The 21,994-nt window shown below is 34.0% G+C and overlaps 4 protein-coding genes across 13 annotated transcripts in view; 3 read left to right on the top strand and 1 right to left on the bottom strand.

Moving 5' to 3' along the window:
* Window positions 1-4,241, top strand: part of Zasp66 (PDZ_signaling and DUF4749 domain-containing protein Zasp66) — a 40,634-nt gene extending 36,393 nt beyond the window's left edge. For 3 of the 7 annotated variants that reach the window (XM_088199332.1, XM_088199331.1, XM_088199338.1), the window contains 7 exons: window positions 996-1,139; window positions 1,518-1,568; window positions 2,095-2,183; window positions 2,350-2,388; window positions 3,138-3,288; window positions 3,365-3,403; window positions 3,480-4,241. In XM_088199332.1, coding sequence (XP_088055458.1) covers window positions 996-1,139; window positions 1,518-1,568; window positions 2,095-2,183; window positions 2,350-2,388; window positions 3,138-3,288; window positions 3,365-3,403; window positions 3,480-3,566 — 600 coding nt within the window. In that variant the 3' untranslated portion in view covers window positions 3,567-4,241. Of the gene's footprint in view, window positions 1-995; window positions 1,140-1,517; window positions 1,569-2,094; window positions 2,184-2,349; window positions 2,389-2,739; window positions 2,948-3,137; window positions 3,289-3,364; window positions 3,404-3,479 lie in introns of those variants that run through there. The other 4 variants (XM_088199333.1, XM_088199337.1, XM_088199335.1 and 1 more) reach the window with 3 other exon arrangements.
* A 1,520-nt stretch (window positions 4,242-5,761) lies between these two features.
* Window positions 5,762-14,184, top strand: Nup205 (nuclear pore complex protein Nup205). Its single transcript, XM_088199080.1, has 11 exons — window positions 5,762-5,873; window positions 6,105-6,256; window positions 6,804-7,492; window positions 7,560-7,931; window positions 8,003-8,185; window positions 8,254-8,460; window positions 8,525-8,715; window positions 9,327-10,822; window positions 10,904-13,094; window positions 13,160-13,281; window positions 13,802-14,184. Exons 1-11 carry the CDS (start codon window positions 5,858-5,860, stop codon window positions 13,880-13,882), a joined length of 5,700 nt encoding a protein of 1,899 aa, XP_088055206.1. The 5' UTR covers window positions 5,762-5,857; the 3' UTR covers window positions 13,883-14,184.
* On the bottom strand, window positions 13,999-17,219 carry LOC148228177 (pre-mRNA-splicing factor 38B-like). Of its 4 annotated transcripts, none has more exons than XM_088199086.1 (7): window positions 17,135-17,219; window positions 16,690-16,812; window positions 15,816-15,940; window positions 15,603-15,738; window positions 15,290-15,503; window positions 14,552-14,641; window positions 13,999-14,483 (listed from the first exon to the last, which is right to left on the bottom strand). In XM_088199086.1, the coding sequence occupies exons 1-7, from the start codon at window positions 17,151-17,153 to the stop codon at window positions 14,210-14,212; spliced, it is 981 nt and encodes a 326-aa protein (XP_088055212.1). In that variant the 5' UTR covers window positions 17,154-17,219; the 3' UTR covers window positions 13,999-14,209. The 4 variants fall into 4 exon arrangements, with proteins under 4 accessions (XP_088055212.1, XP_088055214.1, XP_088055213.1 ...); XM_088199088.1 differs by having other exon boundaries at window positions 15,599-15,738; XM_088199087.1 differs by having other exon boundaries at window positions 16,686-16,812.
* Window positions 17,220-19,895: 2,676 nt separating this feature from the next.
* LOC148228178 (tRNA N(3)-cytidine methyltransferase METTL6) lies at window positions 19,896-20,918 on the top strand. The gene is made up of 2 exons (XM_088199090.1): window positions 19,896-20,654; window positions 20,731-20,918. The coding sequence occupies exons 1-2, from the start codon at window positions 19,960-19,962 to the stop codon at window positions 20,915-20,917; spliced, it is 882 nt and encodes a 293-aa protein (XP_088055216.1). The 5' UTR covers window positions 19,896-19,959; the 3' UTR covers window position 20,918.
* Window positions 20,919-21,994: the final 1,076 nt, after the last annotated feature.

Here is a 21,994-nt window from a genome sequence, read left to right on the forward strand (position 1 = left end):
AAACAAATACTACAATTTCAAAATTGAAATATTATTATTACCATCTCCCCTCTCAATATCGATTTTTATTTCTTTTCCTTAAAATTATATATTATAATAATTTGTATTAAACTGTAAATTGATATATTGTATAGTTTATTAAAAAATAATTCTAATCTATGTTGACGATAATATTTTCGCTTGAAAAATGAAAAAGAATTGAACGAAATGCAAGGTTCAGAAATCACAGTCAGTGGTCAATCTTTTTCGTCAGCATTCGTAAGTCAGCATTCGAAATGATAATATTTGGGTTACACCAATATGCTAATATTCACTCTTTTTATATTTTATTTTAAATGATCTGACAAAATAATCGGAATTTTCAAATATGCACTTTTTAGAACTCCTTATATTATACATACAATATTACCAGTTTTTATTTTTTTTAATATAGTATTTATATACAAATTATTTACAATAAAACAAACTTCTGAAGTATTGACAAAATAACGTAACCTGACTGGTTTATTTGGCGAAAACGGACCGATGAAAGCTTATGTAAGGTGCTTCTTACTGATGATTTCTATTAATATATAGTGACAGGTTATCTATATTTCTTTACCAATACTGTACAAGCTACTTACATATACATACCTGGACATCAATGTCAGATAAATGCTATCTGTTTCTATCAGTAGTCGAACTAGTAACTAGTCAGCGGTTGCTTAAAAAAATATTTGGCATAACTCATAGATATATAGTATAATATTAGCTTTTATACAAAACATATCCACCGTTAGGAAAAGAAAGACTCTTTTGCGGATTTTTTCAAACTAAATAGGGCTGATGGAGCGTAAATTGAATTTGCATAAAATTTGTAGTATTTTTGCTACCCAATCTTCGACGTATCCTACTTAAAAAAATTATGTTTTGTCAAATTAATGCTACACAATCATATCCTTATATTGTACATATTGAGGATTAATAATAATCGAATTTATTACCCGTACTTTCAGCCATACAGGACCACTCCGTTGGTACTCCCAGGCGCCAAGGTGAAGAAGGAAAACGGCCCCACCGAAAGCTATTTACGCCACCATCCTAATCCTGCAATGAGGGCAGCGCCACACCACGACCACGACGTGCTCATGAAACAAAAGGTATACAAGAAATGTAACCTAAAAAATGTTTTTAATAACTTCATGCTTTTTTATGAAACGCATGAACGCTATTTTTACAACACACCACACTCAATCACACAACCTAAATATGCATCAACAGAAAGTTTAATTTGCAGTAAGAAACTATTATTTTTACAATGAATAAAACTTTCTACTATGCCTTTAAGCGACACTATTGATTCGACACAACAATTACATATACTATTTAACCCTCAGACTCGGCATTTAAATGGTAAAGCTTTTTTGCCTTAGATTTAGACAGATTTGTAGTTCTTCATACACTTAATACACGAAAAATACACTCAATCGCACTCTTTAATACCAAAGGTAATATTAGATGTATTTTTTGGCATATAGGTGGCCGATACTATGTTGCATCGAGTAGCCGGAGAAGATGGACCTATTAAGGTGTTTATTTTGCAAAAAATAAGTTTTTTTTGTGTTCGACTCGAATCATTAATGCTTTCATTCACTACAAGCGATATTATTTAAATATAAAATCATAAATAATTATGACTAATATATCATGTTCATTAATTCATAAAAAATTAGCTTCCAAAGCTGTGCGATATAAATGTACCTTTAATATCATTATGTGTTAATAATAATAATTAAATATAAATATTTAAGCATATGACATATATAAATACGATAAAAATATCATACTTTAAATATAAGTGGAAATGATTATACTTGTTTTATATGAAAATATCTTAGGTTTAGTTAGTTTGTATACATACATATGTGTATATCTGATCAAGTATTTTTGTAACCACTTCTCAATGTCGTTTGAATCTTATTGTCAATATTTTATAAGCATAACTATTTAAAATATCATTGTTTTAAGTGTGAAAATTTCCTCAAATGCTTATACATATTATTATGCATTTATTATTAAATAAAATTTATTATATTATTTCCATTTATTTTTCAGTATGCACACAAGCAATTCAATTCTCCAATCGGACTATACTCTGATGCAAATATAGTTGAAAGTATCAAAAGGGATACCAATACTGTGCCGTAAGTATTAATTTTATAATTGTATATAAAAATAATTTTAATGAATATGTAAATATTAAATTATCATACAATTTATTTAAAAGTCAGAAAAATATCTATGTATTTTAATAGTATACTAGATTACTGATCTAAATTTTAATGCTTATACATTTTTATTTTGGATTAGAACGAACGGTTATCTAGGAAGACCCATAAAGTCTAAGAGGCAAGTGTACATATAAGTAGAAGCAAAAAGAATATATCGCCATAATGCTTTATTTAATCAATATTCATACTATTTTATTGTGTAGGTACTAAAAATTCGTTGTAGAATCTTTTGAAATCTTTCTCTGTCTATCTATCTCTATCAGTTATTCTCACAAAATTGACAACAATGCACAAAATATTGATGCACTATTTATGTATTTTATGTCTACATAATATGTATATTATATACTAATTTATTTATTTATAAAATGTTTTAGTATAAATTCATAGTGTATTTTATATTTATTTATTAGTATATAAGTCATTTTATTTCATTATTTAAGAACATCTTCTGCATTATTAATTTTAGTATTTTCATTGATCTTTCATTCATAAAACAAAAACAACAAATACTTCGCAATAACAAAGCCGATGACTAATAAAACAATTTTTACTATCAATCGCTTGCACCCTTCGTTTGTCATGTCATATGATCAATGTCATATTTGTTAAATAACGTTTAGTTTATTAGTTTCATCTTAACATTTTAACATTTATTGAAAAGCATTTTTATATATTTTATAAATAAAAAGAATACTAACTTTACATTGTTTTTTTATGTACACATTTAACTTTCTTACTAACTAAAAATATTATTATTATTATTATTATTATACTTGCGCTTTTTTAATCTTAACCATTTACTAACAACTTCTTTTTGTGGATATGAGCTCCCTTACATTATACCTCTTATGACACTACCCATAGCTACAAGAAAACGGTTCTTTATAACCCTGCAAATTCTGAGACCTACAAGGCACTTCAAGAAGATTCATTAGGCGACGTAGTCCAAGAAGTTCCGCTTCCAGCACAAACCAAAGTTTTCCATGCTCCTGTGGCTAAAACAGGACCAATCAAGGTACATTTTTAATTTTGTATAATTTCAGATTAATACTTATTTCAATATATTTATATTTTTCACAACTGCTTTCCAGAAACCTGCAACTCCACAACCACAGCAGAAAGTTACTTTCGTGAGTATAATACTTTATACTTAAGTTTTAAATTAATTAATATTAAATATTATTAATAAATCTCTTTTAATTGTAGGTGAGTGCTCTACACGACGAAACAATCCAACAATCAAATTCATTTAAAAGACTTATGCACAACGTTTTGGGAGAAAGCGACTATTAATTTATTTTTAAAAATGTAAAAATATATTTTTTATTAAAAAAACTAATTTTAATATTCAAACATTTTTTCAATATAACGAAAAAATATTATTAAATATTTCTCAATAAATCTCGTCGTAAAAAAGTGTTTAATATAATATTACATTATATATTATTATAATTAATATTAATTAACAGGCACTCATGAAAACAACTTTTTTAAAATACACCTTTGCTGTAATAATATATAACTAAGTTGTAAATTTATTAAGGGGTATATATCTATAAAAACGAAAGTATTTTTGTTTAATTTACTTTAATTTGAGGGAAGAAGTTTCAATGTAATGTTTTTACAGAATACAATCGAAATAATACGTTGTTTAATTATTTTGTTTGATCATCTGTGTATATATTTTATGTATTATATATTTATTTATGTGCAGAGTGTAATATCTAGTCAATGATTCATTATATTCTTAAAATAAATAATTGTGACTTTTAATAAAGTTGAAATTATTGTATGTAAAAACATCATAACAAATGTATATGATAGTTAAAATAGTATATATTTTTCCACGTAACACTTATATAACTAATTTCATTATTATAGTGGAATATATCCCACAAATTATGTCTATTATATATACTCCTGCTTTATTTATTTTAATAAAAACCAAATAAACTTGCTTCAGTTCTCGAATATGGTTTTATTTGTATTGATAATAATTACTAGTACATAATTCCAATTAATGTTACAGATGTTTCATAGCCAATGAAAAATACTTGATAATTAACTTGCCTTTGATATTATCTTTTATAATTAAATATTAGTGTTTTGATTTATTTTGGTAATGGACATTACAAAGATTATAATGGCCAAAAAATGTTTGGGCCAATTCGAACGCTCCCGCTTGGACTTTTTGTTCCTTCGGCTCGCGGACTGCGTGGACGCGATGGCGAGCCTGTATATTATTGATACATATAAATAAAATACATCCAGCAAAGTATGGTCTTTTGAGCACCGGTAAGATGATTTTCCAAGGTCGAACGAAAAATAAGAAATCCACACACCGATTTTTTCTCGAAAGAAAAAAATTAAGTTATTAGGAAACACGTATAATAAACTATATATGTTAAAAAAATCGCAGATAATAATAAATTTACAGTGAAGATTTGACTTAAAGGAATTGTTTAATAAGTAATTTATTTTAGTATATATCTTTGGTGATTTTTTGTTATGTTATTAACTATTTCATAAACTTTTTGTTGCTTTTCAGAAGCAATGATAATATTTTTATAAACCGAAGTAACAATAATATTGCATAAATAAGCCGTACATGTGTATGTAGTTTAAATGGCGTTTACTTTCAATAATCTAAAATATTGGGTAATATTATATTAATTACATTATTTAAATAGTTTCTTTAAGCTTTCAAATAAAATGTTTGCTCTAAATTTATATAAGATTAATGTCTTTACAAAGTAAATGAAAACTTGACAAATTAATTATAAGTATTTCGAATATTAAAGCACATATGTTTAGCTTAACCATTGTGGGCAATCTGTAACCAAAAATATTTTTAATATACTACATGCTCTAGTGGCCCAGCATCGCGGATTATGTCCGCGTCGTTCCATGGTTACTAACCAAGAATCATAATGCTTCTCAAAATGAATGACTAAATCACTCGATTCTGAAATCCAGGTCGACTTAGTTACTTTCCGACTTTAAAGAAAAACCCCCACAATATTTAATTTAGAATATTTTAAAGAAATTAGAATTAACACTGAATTAGGAACGAAATAGTTTTACTTTAACCCGTTGACCGCGGATGACACCTATAGAAGTAATCAAAAAAATCTCCAGTATGCATTGGGCACCTAAGTGTCATGAACCTTTGAGCTTTGTATTATGTTTTTTTTATATAATTTAAGGTTGGAAAACACTTTATTTAATTGAAATAATATTAAAATAACTTATGGCATAAATAGTTACTCCCTCACATATTAGCAAATTTCAAAATGGCGATAAAAATATCAGCCGCGGTGAAAGGGTTAAGATAAATAATTTGAAATTAATATAATTATATTTTTAAATATATAATAATTTGATTTGACAGATCTATATTATTAATATATTTAGTGCACATTATTTTTATACTTCAATTATAACCTCTTTTATTTTTAAATATTATTTACCCAAAACAAACATGCTTCGTGTGTGGCAACACTAGATTTAAAAGGGCGCGCTGTCCGGTACGACAGGCAGTTGCGCCCCCAGCCGACAATTCAGTTTCATTTCACTGCCTAAACATGGATATCTTACACGGTACGAACCAAACGACCTATTTATTAAATTCTGAGATATCACCGAGCAGCCATTTTGTACCGGCTAACCTAACTTTTTAAACAACATGACAAGTTGTAACGCGTTTTACGCTCTAAACTTGAATGTAAGAGCGATGACTCGTGTTTAATTTGTGATACATTGTGAAATTGTGTTTAGAACATATATTTGTTCATATTAATCCGATAAGTTATGTGCATTGATCATTTATAGGTACTAAGAGTGAAGATATGTGGACTCCTTACAAGGAGCTTCTGTCGATAGTCAATCACCATGTCAGTAAAGCGAGCTCAGGATCGTACGCTTCGTTTGAGGCAGCTTTACGGAGACACCGGCAGAATTTTTTGGCTGTTCTCAAGAATCCGGTAAATATAATATTTTTTTTATTAATAACTTGAAAGTGAAATGAAAGGAATATAAGTATTTGCCTGTTATCATATATCAAATTTATTCATTTGTTTATACATTTTATTTATTTATATACAATTATATTTTCATTGAAAATAAACGTGTTCAAACTACTTCATACCGAGACAGAAACAATTCCTGCAAGAACCTGTTGTCTTGTGTTCATGGAATGCTCATTCTAACCTGTTTAAATTTTCAATGTTTTAATACATAAATATGTTTTAAAATTTAAACAGGTTAGGTGTGAACGAACGACAGCTAGTGAGCATTAGTCAAAACAGTGAACGCCCTATGAATATTTCTGTCAGGAATCTACATAAAATGTATAAATTAATGAATAAATATTTTTTTAGATTAAATTTTACCCATGATAACAGGAAATTATCTAATATATATGATCATATAAAGTAACACTGTAACTTTCTTCTTTTGAGAAAGTATTTTACTACTCCACTACTTTATAATTCATATCATATATTAAATTTAATTTGTTGTCGATTTCAGCCTAAAAATCCATTGAGTCGCGAAGAAATAAAGCTGGGAGCTACAAATGGCGTCACATTATCCGGATGCGGCCACACTGTCCTTCCACAACAATTGGTCGACGAAACGTTAATTATATCGGACATGTACGAATTGAACGAATACTTAGCTTTGGAGCTGCTTTGTACTGCTCAACGGCAAATGCCAGCTCATCCCGGATTACCGAGAGGCGTTGTAGCAGTACTTTTATACTACGACGGAAGAAAATCTCTCGTACAAGCATTGAAAAATTTAGTTACAGCCAGGAGAGGTGTATCTTGGAGCACTGATGCTTCTGACGAAATCGTCAGTTACATCACTTCCTATACGGATAGACTGATCGCTGACGGAATCGTGGCTCATATATTAGACGTTCTGGAAACGTGGGATTTGAATAAAGAAATGGAACTGTTACAAACGAACAGAGCTTTAGGTGGTCCGAAGCATAGGCGACAGATCTGGAGGTTGTTAACGGAGACAAAGAACATGTTAGCCAGTACTTTGGTCTCTTGGGGGGCTCAAGGTGGTTTGACTAGGGAGCCGGTGATCAGACTCGTGGTGCATTTGAGGCGGTGTCCGGCCGAACCTGACTCTTCGGGGGCTTTGGATGATGTTACGTTGGCACTGATGATGGCCTTTCTCTATTCGATTGATTTATCAGTCATACATAGGTATGTTTTAATTGCTTTTAAGTATATTTTATTTTATTTTATTTTATATTTTTATTATGCATTTTAGACGTGAAGACGGTGAAGAACTTGTCAAGATTCTTCCGATAATGAAAGATGCCGATTTTGTCACGGCTTTAAGCGCTGAATTTGCTCCAAATAGAGGCAACTGGAAATGTCAAGGCCTCCAAGCCATCGCCATTTTAGGATGGTCTCTAACGCTAGCTGGCTTACGATTGACTTCCCACATTCCTCAACTGCCCGATAACGACGAGATCCTAGCCGATACCGCTATTAACATGAAAGTATTTGAATACTTACACGAGACGTTTCTCTTAAACGAAAATATACACAAAGAAGAATTCTACATGAAACGCATGCATACTTTAATAACGGATTTTATTATTCTGATGCACTCAAAACTCACAGATTTGAGATTAAAGTACGTGTGAATCAATCTTCAGTTTGTTACAATTAAAACCTGTATTAAACCGATTTATTAATATATTATAGAGCTGAAGAAGCAGCACGAACAGCACAACAATATGCGGCCGAAGGCTTAGAAGTTCCTCCGGCTTTACCGAAACATTTTGAAGCTCTACTATTAGGAGTCTCTCGCTTATACTTAAATGACTCTCATAATTTACGTTTGCAATATTGGGCCGCTCCAGATCATCCGTCTTCTTCTACATATAGGTTGATTAAATACCAAAATGCTCATTAAATCAATATATTTGATACTAATACCAATATGTTTATAATAGAGGATCGGCTCGGAGTATCTCTCTAGCTAAATTTGTAAGAACGGCCGGTTCTTTAGCTCCCACGAGGGTCTTGGCTCCGTGGGCTCGTGCCTGTGCTGCTTTAGCTGCTGGTCCAGGTGCAGCGGCTCGCGCTCATGCTTTACTACATCCGCCGTCAGCTCCGTTATCTTGGGAACACTTATTCACATCCTTAGATCGATATTACAGGTGAGTGAGTGATTTAAACAGACGGTTTGTGTGAATTGAGATTAATTCGTATTTATATTTCCAGTAATTTGAAACAAGAATGCAGTTCTATTGGGTTGATGTCGAGTGCAGGAACTAAAAGAGCAGTACGTTCAGATGAAGTGAATGCTTTGAGGGCTGCTTTGGAATTAGTCAGAGCTGTGGTGGCAAACGACGCTGTGGCTCGGCAGGCAATCTGTGACCATCCCAATTGGGCAGTTGTTCCAGTTCTCATAGGTATCTTAACTATTTAACAGCCAAACCTCAAAATTACTGAATCTGAATGACACATGAGCGCCACAGCGCGCACATATGCGCGTTAGGATATATTTTTAATGTTAAGGGATGTCACTATTATGATTTTACGAATTTCTTCCTCATTCAACAACCAAGACATTGTTATAAAGATAAATTTCTCTAAAAATATTTTAAAATAAAACAATTGCATAGCAATACATGATAAAATAATATAATATATACCTTACTAAAATATGGCGAAAGCTCAAAACTTCAAAAGCAAACACAAGCACTCTATAATTGCCAAGGGACAACTAATCTGCGGCTGGTAAACTGGGGATGGCAAAGCTTATTGTAAAATCTTGAAAATTGTGATATTTTTAAATTTAATTGGTTAGATTAGAGAAAGACTCACGGGAATTAATACTGATAATACATATATATATTCAGGCAAAAGTGGACACGGCCGCTGCAGCCTGTAGAATGAGGTTAATGGTTAATATGCACTTGATATAAAGTTATATATTTTAATATTTTTCGCCCTGTTCTTATGTGAACATGTGTGTTCAGAGTTCCCAGCATTCATGTATTAATTGAATCTTATATTTCAGGTCTCGTCGGATGCAGCATACCCATCGGTCTCAAAGCCGATCTCGTATTGACCTTAGCTTCGTTGGGAATGAGTCCCGAAACAGCAGCTTACATTTGGAATTCGATAGAAGCGGCTCAACTCATAAACACGGTACCGATCACGACCAACTACCAACCGTGCGGTGTCGAAACCGAGCTCGAAGAAGTCGAAGCCAGGAACGAAGAATTCCCTCTGACGAGAGCTCTACTTCAATTGTTCGATACACTATCGACATCGGGCATACCTCGCACTCTTGGCGCCGGACCGAGAAAGCCAGGATTCGATCCTTATCTGACGTTCATAATCAATTCAGTGTTCCTCCGCTTTCCGACAAGATCGTACAAGAATATGGAAGAGAAATGGCAGATTGCAGCTCTATGCTTATCGCTATTTGAGAAATTCGTGAATCAATACGAACCGAACGTCGCCGATTTTCCTATGCCCTTGAAAGAAAACGAGATGAATCCTCCTCCTGGACTGCATATCATGTTACAGATGAACACTAAATCAGACTTTTTACGCTTAATTTTATACATTTTAGATGAGAGCGTTTGCTTATTAGATAACTTCCAACCATTCCCCGGAAAAAAATATTTAGAATCATCAGCAATGAGTTGCTTGAATCTTTTAGAGAAAATCTTATTAACTCAGCATCATTTCATGTCTGAACTAGCCAACTCCGGATGTTCCATTCTAGTGATTGGACTCAGTAAATTGCTTTTAGGTGTCAATCCCCGCACCGGTAAACCCGATCATATGCTAAACATAACCAAATTCGTCACATATAACTCATGGCTATTGGAACATTCGTTGGCTGCTGTCAATATCTTATCAATGGTGGCTACACAGCCGACTGCATCTCAGCATCTAATAAGCATCTTAACTTCCGATCCTAATCTTCGCACTGACATAAGACACGGATTCATTGAATGCTTAGAGATGGAAGATGCCGAATGCGGTGACGATCAAGAAAAATCTATCACAACTGAAATAAAAGTATCGATCTTAAATCTACTGCAAGTATGTCTATATTGCAATCCACCGAATCTAACGCATTACCTTCTCGGATTCGATCTAAACAAAGACATAGGAAAGACGGCTTTTCATCAGCCCGGCATCATGGGCTTCCCGAGAACTTGCCTGCACTCAATTGTGTCAATCTTGGATGTAGCCATCTCGCTAGAGAGCGATAAAAAGATGGGGATTTTGGAGGAGTATTCATACAAGTTGCTGTATTCGCTGTGTGCAAAGCAGAATACAATGGGACCTGTTTTGAGATATTTGAGATCGTGCGGAGAATTCATTCCGAGACATGTTAGCATTTTGAAAGCGCCTGGAGTATCTGATTCCGAAGGACTTGCTGCTGTTACTTGGCTTTTGAGGCTGTGCGCTATCGAGCTTCACGTAACTGCTACTGAAAGACAAATGTCGCACTTTACAGCCTTGGCTAGACAATTGATAGATTCCCCTGATAAGGTAATGATCTTATTACAGTTATAAATTAGATACTGATCTATATTTTAATAAAAAATTGTTCTAAAGCTCATATTATTTCAGGTCGAAGGCGGCGGAGCTTTATTACGCTTGCTACCAGCATTATCTCGAGCTCCGGAAACTCCTTCCGAACCGAATTGGAAACTTCTCGACGCCTCAGCTCTATCGGCAGCCCGCCAAGTGTGCTTCGTAAACAGTGTTGATCCAGCTCAGATGAACACCATAAGCATTCCAAAACTGAGAGCTCTCCTAGCTAACGAATTATCGGCTCCGTTGCGTCCGACAGCACCAAATCGCAAAACGCTTTTACGAGAAATAGAAGAAGCTCTATCGCACGCCGTTTCACTCAACCAATGGGCCAGAGCGTGCTCTGCTGGAACACAATTGGCAGCAGCCTGGAGAATCGCAGCTGAAGCTTTATGCTGTTGCGGTCGAGCTCCAGCTGCTGCGGCTCCGTTATTACGTGCACTACTGTCGGCTCCAACTCCACATTTAGCCGATAAAGCTTCCGGGACAGTCTTGATTCTACTCGTGAGTCTTAGACACGGTTTTGTGGTAGAACGCCGTCAATCTTTCTTAGCCGCAAATCATCTAGAATCAACAATCGCGATTCCTTCTCTCGGACAACATAATAATTTGAACTTGAAGTTCATATTGGAACGCATATTAGACTGGATGCTATTATCTAGCTCGTCTTCTCAGAAAATGAGAGTCAATCTTTATGGATCGTTCCTCAATTTCATGCGAATCGTTAATGTTAAACCTTTTTCAATCAACGATTTAATCGATTCGGAAATAGAATTGGAGACAACGTACGTGAGCAGATTAGACTCGACTAAAAATAAATTGGTCAGGAACGACGATTCAACTTTGAAGTCGATTGTTTTGGAAACGATTTCGGAATGCGGAGATGCGCTGAGAGACTGTATCAGCACTGACGCTACCGGAAGTGGACACGAAGTTTGCAAGGTAGCGGCTCTAGCTTGCTTGGAAGAGCTGGTAGCTTTGGAACCGGGCGAGTATTGGCTCAAAGCTTTGCAAGTGGCCGGACATTTGAGAAACTTGATCGATTCGTTATTGAAAGACGATATAGCTTTAAGACAAGTGCTAGAGCTAACGCCGAAGACTATGAAATCGTTATTTGTATACGAATCTAAGATGAGTCTTTTGAATAAGATTGCTACTACGAGATACGGCGCCGAATTACTGCTCCAACAAGGCACATTAGCTTGTTTGGCTAACATGCAAGTGTTCGATAGTCACCCTGATGTTCAAAACGGATTGGAGCCATCTAGAGATTTTATACCTTCAGTGGCTAGTCGATATAAACAGATTTTAATACCAGCGTTAGCGTTTTGCGATAGTTTAATTACAACCTTAGGCTCTGAGAATCATAGTTGTTTGATACAGATCATTCATTTCTTATTGAGTCATTCGGAAACGGTCGAATCGATCTTGAGAGCTGGAAATCCTACAGTTTCATTAGACTTATTGACTGAATTAGAAGCCTTGACGTGCGTCATTGCTAGATCGTCGAATCAAGAAATATTCGGATCCGTCGAAACTAATACGGCATTACAAGATAGCGTCGTATCAGTTTATAGAATTCAAAAGCTGATGTTGTCTTTGTTCCCACGATTTTTATTATCGGATAGTCTATTACGAGATATGTCCGAGAGTACTAAGTTACCGGATGCCGATTATGAAAATGTAGATGATCACGATAATAGAATGATCTTATACTTCAAGATCATCTCAAATTTAGTTTGTTACGCTAGAAACATAACAGCTAATAACGGAGTCGACCACGGAAACATTGGGGTCGTGTTTCGACCCGTTTTAAACTCGGGCGGATTAGATCGGAGAGGACAATGGGCCAATCCTCCATCGGAGAATTCACCGCATCTCGGAATCATAGTGCAACAGTTGGTCAACTCAGTCATATATTTGAATAAAGAAAAGTTGGTATTGGAATTACTCGTCAGAAAGCTGAAGAACGTGCCAGATATGAGCATAGCCGAATTGGAAGATATCGTACCGAGCGACGTTATCGACGTGTCAATTGTCGAAAGCAAACTCGTCGCTTACGAAAAATTATCGAAGAAAGCCAGAGAAAAGCAGAAGGAGATGGAGTATTGCAGATACACAGTAGATAATTGTTTATATATAATTTGGGCACATTTGGACTTTTATATGTTGAAAGCACTGCCAATTAATGGACAAACATTTGCCTCGAATAATTCGCATAATCATTGTAAGTGTGACATTGTAATATGAGTAAGTAACGGTTTCAATTATTGATATTTTATTTTCCAATAGCTATTATGACGCCTGCGGATGCGAATTTCCAATCTTCAGTTCAAGACATAACTGATTTGAAGCATGGTTTGGTTTCTTTGTTCAATGACACGTTCTGCAGACAACTTATTGAAACGTCGATGGTAAATATATCAAATACTAAATAATTATATCTTCGTGTACCGAGGGTGATAACCCCAATGCCTTGACATCTAAGTTTTTTATCTAGTACACCGCTTTGTGTACTAGATAATTTATAAAGATACTATCATTGAAAGCTTCTTTTTGATTAGTCAATCAATTGTAGGGAAGATCTTTCTCATATCGTTCCTCTGACTTTTCCAGTGACTACATACCATTTTCATGGTGCATATTGTCGACACTTATACTGTGGAAACAGGTTCTTTCGTTTTTCAAATACAAAGACAATTTTTTTCTAACCCTTAATTGTTACAATATGTCTTTACGAGGTCTGTAAAATAGGTATGTGATGAAGGGAGATGGAATTACGGCAAACATTATTAGGTCTGATTTTTTCTTCCAAAATATTTATTTTATTTCCAAGCAGTACTCCCAATTTTATATGAATTAATAATGAATACGTTTTTTGATGTTTTTTTGACAAAGTTTATCAAATGTGGCTAATAAAAATATTATTTTCAGGATAAGCAGTCACAGAAAGCTTTCTTGGATACACTACTGAGGAAAATTAAGTGTTTGTTACAATTTGCACCTATTAGTTAATTTTCAATAAAAACAACAGGAAATAAACATATTTTTATAATAAAATCTAGTATTTTTACTATTTAAATTAACTCAAAATCGACTTCGAAGGAAACATTGTACATAAAACGAAAACAACAATTTAACAATTAATTTATTTAAATTCCACTGTACACTTAAGTCTCAAGGTTTCATGTTATTATATAATACACTGCAAATTATTTTTTATCTTTGTGAATTTTCTTACATATTTATGATAACACTATGGCATTGTTAATAAACTTTGTATATGATTAATCATTAAACTGGTTCTTGTACAAAAATTCTTTTAATTAAAAATTAAATCGACTATCTGTGTCGTCTGTCTCTCGGTGAGCGATCCCTGGTCCTATATCGATCCCTGTCCCTGTCTCTCTCTCGTTCGCGATCCCTATCTCTCTCCCTTTCTCGTTCTATTCTTCTATCCCTGTCGCGATCTACGTCTCTCTCTCGATCATACCGGTCTCTTTCAGGATCCCGATCATATCTAACTCGATCCACATCTCTGTCTCGTTCTCGATTATCGACTTCTCTCTCTCGGTGAGGTTCTCGATCTCGACGTCCGTTTCTTTCTCTTGTATATCTGAAAAAAATATGTATAAATAAATATACATAAATCAAAAACAAATAAATAGAAATTAGTTTGCATACTTGTCCGGTGGATTTGCTGGTTGCTGCTGTTCTCTTTCTGGCGCTCTCCATGCATTATTTGTGTTATTTTGTCGATCAAATTCTGATAATCTAAAATACAATTCATTAATAAGTAACATGATTATACCTGTTCTCGTCATATTTAACTGTAAAATAATTTTACTTTGTTTGTCACAAAGATTTCAGCCGTATCATTTTATTATATAATAGGATGTTTCTTGGATTAATCGTTTTTCAAAATTTTAACTTTAACAAACAATATAACAATCGACACATTATAAACATTAAATTCATTTAAATGTGAATTTTGATCTGATTATATTTAAATAGAAAATTTAGGTATAGAAATCAATTTTATTATTGTAATGAACGATACTTCAAAGCTGTGATTGGTTTTCGCCAACACATGAAATATTTTTATAGTGATTATATCATTTTTACAGTTAAGTATGACACATTATTTTTCTGGGATTAAACTCGATTATATTATTTTGCCACAAAAGTTGAATAACCTGATTTGTATGTTGATGCGCATATTGCAAAAAAAGTTATTATTACTTTTTGTCATTTGTTATTCATTGTTATCGAAATACTAATGTAGCAAAACATTGTTGGCTACTTTCAAACAAGAAAAAAGCAGAACAAATGTCCATAACCATTAGATTCTAAGTGTGGCGCCAATATTCTTAACAAGTATCGTTACATACAACAATATCAACAAAATATTACACAACTCACTTTTGTTCAATGTTCTTTTGTATCGGAACTGGAATGCGAGGGAATAAGGTCGAGAACCAATCTAATTTTGTAAGCAAGTGCCGCGCCATGGCTCCGATTGTCGTCGGTTGTCCACCTCCGGCTCTCGGATCGACTGCTTCTTCGTCATTGAGGTAGTCTTCATACCAGGTAAATAAGTCCGCAGGGGGCTGTGTGTATCTAACGTACATAAAACCTAAAAAAAGGGCATTCGCATGCACGTTTAAAATCGCATTCGCATTTTGAATAAGATAATCCAACGGGAGAGGCTCATCACTGCCATTTCCATACCTACCGAGGGATCTGATGAAAGGTGAATCGGTATGAGCAAGAAGACCGTTGAGTTGCTTACGTGTCAACCGTAAGGTGTATAACTTATACAAGAGACAATAAGCAGTCGAAACTATCCCGCCGGCGCCGACTCCTCTGACCTAAAATTATAATCCGGTTTAACGATGTGATGAAATTTGTCCAGTGCCAACGTGAAAAGATTAGAAGACATACTCACGCCGCCACACATTCCGGTTTGACCGGCCGTTTTTCTCGAGCCCCGCTCCCACGGTTCCAGATGCTTTACCTGGTAATAAATCTCATCTACTACTTCATGGTAAGTTTTCAGCTTGAACAGATGCACTAAAATAAATATATGAACTGAGTATGTTTTTGAATACAGGAATGTTGTACCTTAGTGACAGTTGTACATAGGGATAGTGTCTATATTTGTGAGATTATATTGTTTTGAGAACTTTTAGAATATGATAAGACAGAGGTGACTAATTAATTAGCACAATTTATACTCTTTGAAGTCCAAATAAAAAAATGTTTATTAGAAGTCTCGATTCCTAGAAAACGCTTCGTACCAAATAGGTTCTTGAAGTGAAGGATTTTTTTCAAATAAAGGATACTTAGTATTATTATTAGTTAATGTTCCTAGTTCAAATAAAAACAAAATCTGCCTTGTTTGTAAAAAATTTACTGATAAATCCCAATGAAACGACATTTAGTTTTTATCTGTTTTGCGTTAAAATAGTATATGATTTTAGTTGCTTATTGCTATGTTGGTACAGGCTTATGTGACTAATTTATTAAATAAAATTTCAACTTTATTTTATAAATTTAAAAAAATTACTTTCAAACGTTGCTTTCATTTTATTTATAATATATGACATCAAGAGGAAGACCAACGTGTGTAAAACTAATAGTACAATGCCCTTGGACCTCTGACAGTTGTGATATTGGTATCGCAAGTTTTAACATATTTCAAAAATTCAAAACCTTGTCTGTTTTTATAAAACGACACTCTCCCCTCATACACTCTGATCGTAAATGATAATCGTCAAAAATAAAGAAACCAATCGCAAAGTGACACATTTCTTACCTACCTTTGAAGTAACTAGAACCTTGTATGTTGGCTAAAATTAATGGATTTAGATTCATAGTGGATTCGTTGCCCCATACTGGCAACACGTTATGCAACTTTCCTGTTTTGTTTGGTTTAGAATATTCTGAAAAGATTCGAAAATGTTACTTTGACGCACATGACATACATATAAGTGAAAATAAATAAACATGGCGATGAACGAACGAAAACACCAGCAATCGACATCATCGTATATGAACACGAATCTGTATTGAAATCAGCGTTATTTGGAACTGAATCGAAATAAAAAAAATCCAAAGAACGCTAACGGTAACCATGATTGCTGATATATGTCAACGAACGCTCGAAAGGAATGCGCCTTCGATGTATAGATGCGATGTTGTTTTTGAGCTTAGCGACGAGCTTAAAAAGAGCTCGATCGTATTTGGATCTTGATTATGAGTCACCTTCCGAGTCGTCGGCCATATCGCAGAATTGCGATCGCGCCTCTCGAGACGCGCGGACACGCGTACGGTGTTGCCGCTTTGCAATGGCGTTGTGTCGTAACTCAATTATTTTTGAGCATGTCTCAATGCTTTTTTTAACTATGGGAGTAATATCGAACATAGCTTCCTGTTATATTAAATTTCTAACAAAGTAAGAGATATTGGAGAGTCAATCGTGCGCTGTGTGGTCGCAAATTTTCATGCAAGAGAATTATACTTTTGATTGACATGTGTGGGAATCAGGCGTTGCAATTCTTGGTGCATTTTATCACTTCTCAATGAAAACTCAAGCTAAAATGGTTTAATAGATTATATAATATAATTGATTGTAAATACACTAAACAAAACATTTATACAAAATATTAACATTAACCACTTGACAAATTTGCCCGAGCGCGACTCGGGCGCGGAGTTTGATCGTGTATTGACTAGCTCGAGCGACGCTCGGGCTAAACTTGTTTTGATTTATTTGGTAGTGATTTCCTCGAATGACGTTCGGGCTTATCATGTTTTGATTTGTTTTAGTGGTGGGGATGTCCCTGAGCGGAAAAAATATGTGCATACCAGAGAGGGAAAGTTTGTATAATAAAGTGGAAAGATAAAAAGAAGGTAACATTTATTATCAACAGTACACAATCCAAAAATGGTAAAAATCAAGAGAAGGGGAGATTCGAAAAGAATTCCGAAACTTGTCGGGGACTACAAAAATTTCATGGGTGGTGTTGACAGAATTGATCAATTCGAAAAAAGAGTAGATATTATTGCCCGGATTGTGATGTAGGGTTGTGTATTGAATGTTTTAAATTTATCATACAAAAAAAATATTGAATTAATTGTAACTTTTTGAATTATTTTTTTGAGATCTTAAAAATATATTACTCGGTAATTATTTACATTAGTCAGTAATTATTTTCCTTAAAAAAAAATTTTGTTTGTTTTTTTTTTTTAAAAAAAGGTGACATTTTTTTAAAAAAAAAACAACTGTTAAGTGGTTAACAGAATTAAAAAACTTAAATATTATAATTTATTTCTTAATGCACGAATGTATTTCTTTATTTTATTAAGGAAACCTGCTGAATTATTTCGGTTACACGACAACTGAATTACTGAACACGCAACAGTTGAACACAAAGACAATTGCACACAGTGACAAATAAACACCTAACAAATTATTGGTAAAACGATCATTTATACTAAACAGAATAATAATTTAAAAAATAATATAATACATACAGATTGTAAGTAGGTAGTATCTGTTATAATAAAAAAATAAACATGAATTATCGAAATTTTTGCTGTGAAGTTAAATAAATTATAATAATTTTAGAAATGTTATCTGGCAAGATAAAGTCGAAAATGTATATATTTTGTCTTTAAAATTATTTGTTTAAGCATATAGCAGAGTGAATGAAAACAAAGCTTTGATCAGGACAATGGCAGAACTTCATAATTAAAATCCTTATAGACACAGTATTGAGAGGCATTTCAAATTATAATTTAACGCCTTTAATTGGTAGTTATCTGACCTTTTTTATCTTCAAGCACTAGCGTAGCTAGGAGGGAGGGAGGTGGCATTTTTGGTCTACTGAAGTGGTTGGAGAACCTAATAACATATTTTGCTAATGAAGTGAAACCGTTTAAAAAACGAACTTTTCTTAAGTAACCTTCTTTGATATTTTCAAAATCTGGTCCCCTTAATTTAATTAATCAAGAATAATCATTTAAAACTCGTTTCAAACGAAAACCTCCTGTTGACGCCCATTTCGCCTCTTGTATGCGTTCGAGGATGTCCCCGAATCGACAGCAATCGGGTCCGATCGTTGTTACAAAGCGATCGGATCACGCCGAGCTCAATAAAGGCTTACACACAAACCCACGTGTTTTGGATTCAGACCTAAGAACTAACCAGCACGCGTATCCTTACACGCAACATATTGGTCCTTCGAACTAGATTCGTTAGACGACGTTTACACGTCGTGAAGGTCTGAATCTAAAAACAACGTCGTAACCCCGAAGACGTCCACCACGTGGACGAACTTTGAGACGCGGAGCCGTGCAGCGCTACAGCTGTCAGGTTACGACAGAGAGTGTTACTACGTTTTCCATTGCAAGAACCACTACCGTTACCGGTAATAGGGCCCTACGAGACCAACTCAATGGGCGGCATCCAGCTTTTATGGGCCGGATGAGCGGGATCCACCCCCCGTAGTACTACGTTATTTGTCAAAGTCTCAGTAGTGTTTCTTCCGAGCGTTTTTGGGAAACGCTCTCTTGACCACCAGCAAATCCGTTGCATTGCATTTTCATAGCATTAGCTTTGCATGCTACTGCATTTCTACACTTCATCCTTGTATATCACTTTCGTGATGCCTCAGTTCCAGATTTAGTCCCCGGTCTCTAAGGGCTGGGCCCTTATTAGCCAACTGGAGTTGAAATGCAATGCTTTGGAATGTTCCCGAATCGACACCAGTCGGCTCCGATCGTCGTTACGAAGCAATCGAATCTCGCCGTGCTCAATAAAGGTTTACACACAAACCCACGTGTTTTGGATTCAGACCTAAGAACTTAAACGAGATCGTTAATATGAGTACATCATTAAATGTTTACTTACTACCCCGTATATGATCTACAGTTTAATCAATTGTTTTAATAATATATTATTGGTCAGCGTTACTTAAATGTTTTCCTAATCCTAAATCTTGTGGCAAGGTTAAATTTTCTTAGATTATTTTAATTAATGACAACACTGAAACGCATGTGTCGTTTTGACGTTGACAGTTTGCGCTATGGAAAAGGCAAACGATGAATCGAGCGAATATATCACAAACGATGACAAAATGAATGAAGAAGTCGATAAAATCACTTCAAGATTGCGCCAGTTGACTGCCGAAGAATTAGATCTCCTTCAAAAGCAAGCGGCACGACCTTTAGCCCCGAACATGGTGAAGCGATTTGAAAAAGATTCTAGCAAACACTGGGACTTGTTTTACAAGCGGCACGGTGGCGATTTCTTTAGAGAACGACACTGGGCAGTTCACGAATTGACAGACTTGATAGCCTTGCCTCCGGAAGCTAATCTTTTAGAAGCTGGTTGTGGTGCAGGTGCCTTTTTAGCTGGACTGATAGCTGCTGGAATTCGTTGCAATTTGTACGGTTGCGATTTATCACCGCGAGCCGTTGATTTATTGAAATCAAAGCCACTTCTTGGAGGACGTGTTACGGCATTCAGAGCCGATCTGGTGTCCGGTGAGGGTTTGGATGAGGTATCGTTGAGTTCAATGGATGTGCTTACGTGCGTGTTTTTACTATCTGCGCTCAGTCCAGAGCGGCAGAAGATAGCTCTTATGAATTTATATAAATTATTGCGTCCTGGAGGTGTGTTGTATTTTAGAGATTATGCTAGATATGATATGACTCAATTGCGATTCAAGCCTGGAAGAATGGTTTACGACAACTTTTATATACGACACGATGGTACTGGGTAAATATTATATTTTATAACTGATTCAATCATCTACAAAATAAATATTTTTATATTATAATTATTTTTATTTCAGGAGTTATTTTTTCGAAATGGAAGAATTGAAGAAAATGTTTTTAGATATGGATTTTGAAATTAACACCATTGAATATATCGAAAGAAGGACTATTAACAAGAAAGAAAATATTGATGTGCCTCGGTACTTTCTACAAGCTAAAGTTAGAAAAACATTATTATGTGATCAAAGTAAACATATAAAATGATTTTTGTTTGTCTTCTTAAACCATTCCTTTCCTTATGTAAATTATTTTCACTATAACTTATTATTAGGGATACTGCAAAAATTATTATTATCGATTGGGGATGTATGGTATATATTAATTTAATTTAAAGCAGATTTTGGTACCAGATAATATATACAATGGAACCTTGACTTTAGAGTTTTTTGAAATACAAAATTTTTTCGTGTCGATCCGTGAAGCAGACAATTAATTTATTGTTGTAATTATTGCAAAAAGTGTTTTTTCTTAATTCCTGCAATCACAAAAGTAGCGTCGAAGCATATGCTGAAAAATTATTGCAACTAGCATTTTGTGACGCACAAAACGATTTTGTACGGGTATTTTGTCATAATCTACCAGGAGTGCATATGAGTGAGAAGGTAGTTGACAATTAATTTATTATTTTAATTATTAGGAAAAGCATTTTTTTTCAATTTCTGCAAATTAAGCTTGGATTTCAAATTAAGCACCTCAAAGAGTCAAGTCAAAGCATATTCAGAAAGAAAAAACGCTTCAAACTACCGTTTTTGTACGGGTTTTTTGTCATAATCTACCAGGAGTATAGAATAGGTGAGGAGGTAGTGGAGCTAATAATTTATTTATTATTATATTTAATTGTTAATAGCTATCTGCTATGGAATAATAGTATCTATTTACATATACATAAAGCCTATTATTGCATAATCGTAGTTCTCAACTCGTTTCGACCAATCAGAAAAAATAATTTAATTATTTTAAATTTCCATGGATACGCATGATCTTAGAAAATGGTTACTATGTACATAAATAAACAAAATACACAAGGCTCACTATTGAATGCGTATATAATGTTATTTTTTTAAGTTTAAGAGCTTACAATGATTAATCATACAATATAATTAAAATAATTCATATAAAATAAAAAAGATGGTCGATAACGCAATGACATCTGATGATAAGAGTATTTTCCATTGAATTACTGATTTAATATAATTATTCGAATTGCAAATAAACCAGGTACATGTTAATCATAAATATGTTATACTTATTTAGTATTATGTATGAGGATTGAAAGTTAAT

The sequence above is a fragment of the Plectrocnemia conspersa genome, unplaced genomic scaffold (assembly GCF_051122295.1).
Source record: "Plectrocnemia conspersa isolate PC_06_02 unplaced genomic scaffold, ASM5112229v1 ptg000012l, whole genome shotgun sequence".
Taxonomy (NCBI): domain Eukaryota; kingdom Metazoa; phylum Arthropoda; class Insecta; order Trichoptera; family Polycentropodidae; genus Plectrocnemia; species Plectrocnemia conspersa.

Coding starts and splice junctions, on each gene's coding strand:
- Nup205 (XM_088199080.1), top strand. Junction 8,186..8,253: donor CCGTCTTCTTCTACATATAG/GTTGATTAAATA, acceptor TGTTTATAATAG/AGGATCGGCTCGGAGTATCT. Junction 8,461..8,524: donor TCCTTAGATCGATATTACAG/GTGAGTGAGTGA, acceptor TTATATTTCCAG/TAATTTGAAACAAGAATGCA.
- LOC148228177 (XM_088199086.1), bottom strand. Junction 14,642..15,289: donor CAAAAGAACATTGAACAAAA/GTGAGTTGTGTA, acceptor ATTGTATTTTAG/ATTATCAGAATTTGATCGAC. Junction 14,484..14,551: donor CCAGCAAATCCACCGGACAA/GTATGCAAACTA, acceptor TATTTTTTTCAG/ATATACAAGAGAAAGAAACG.
- LOC148228178 (XM_088199090.1), top strand. CDS start 19,960: ATGGAAAAGGCAAACGATGAATCGAGCGAATATATCACAAACGATGAC. Junction 20,655..20,730: donor ATACGACACGATGGTACTGG/GTAAATATTATA, acceptor TTTTTATTTCAG/GAGTTATTTTTTCGAAATGG.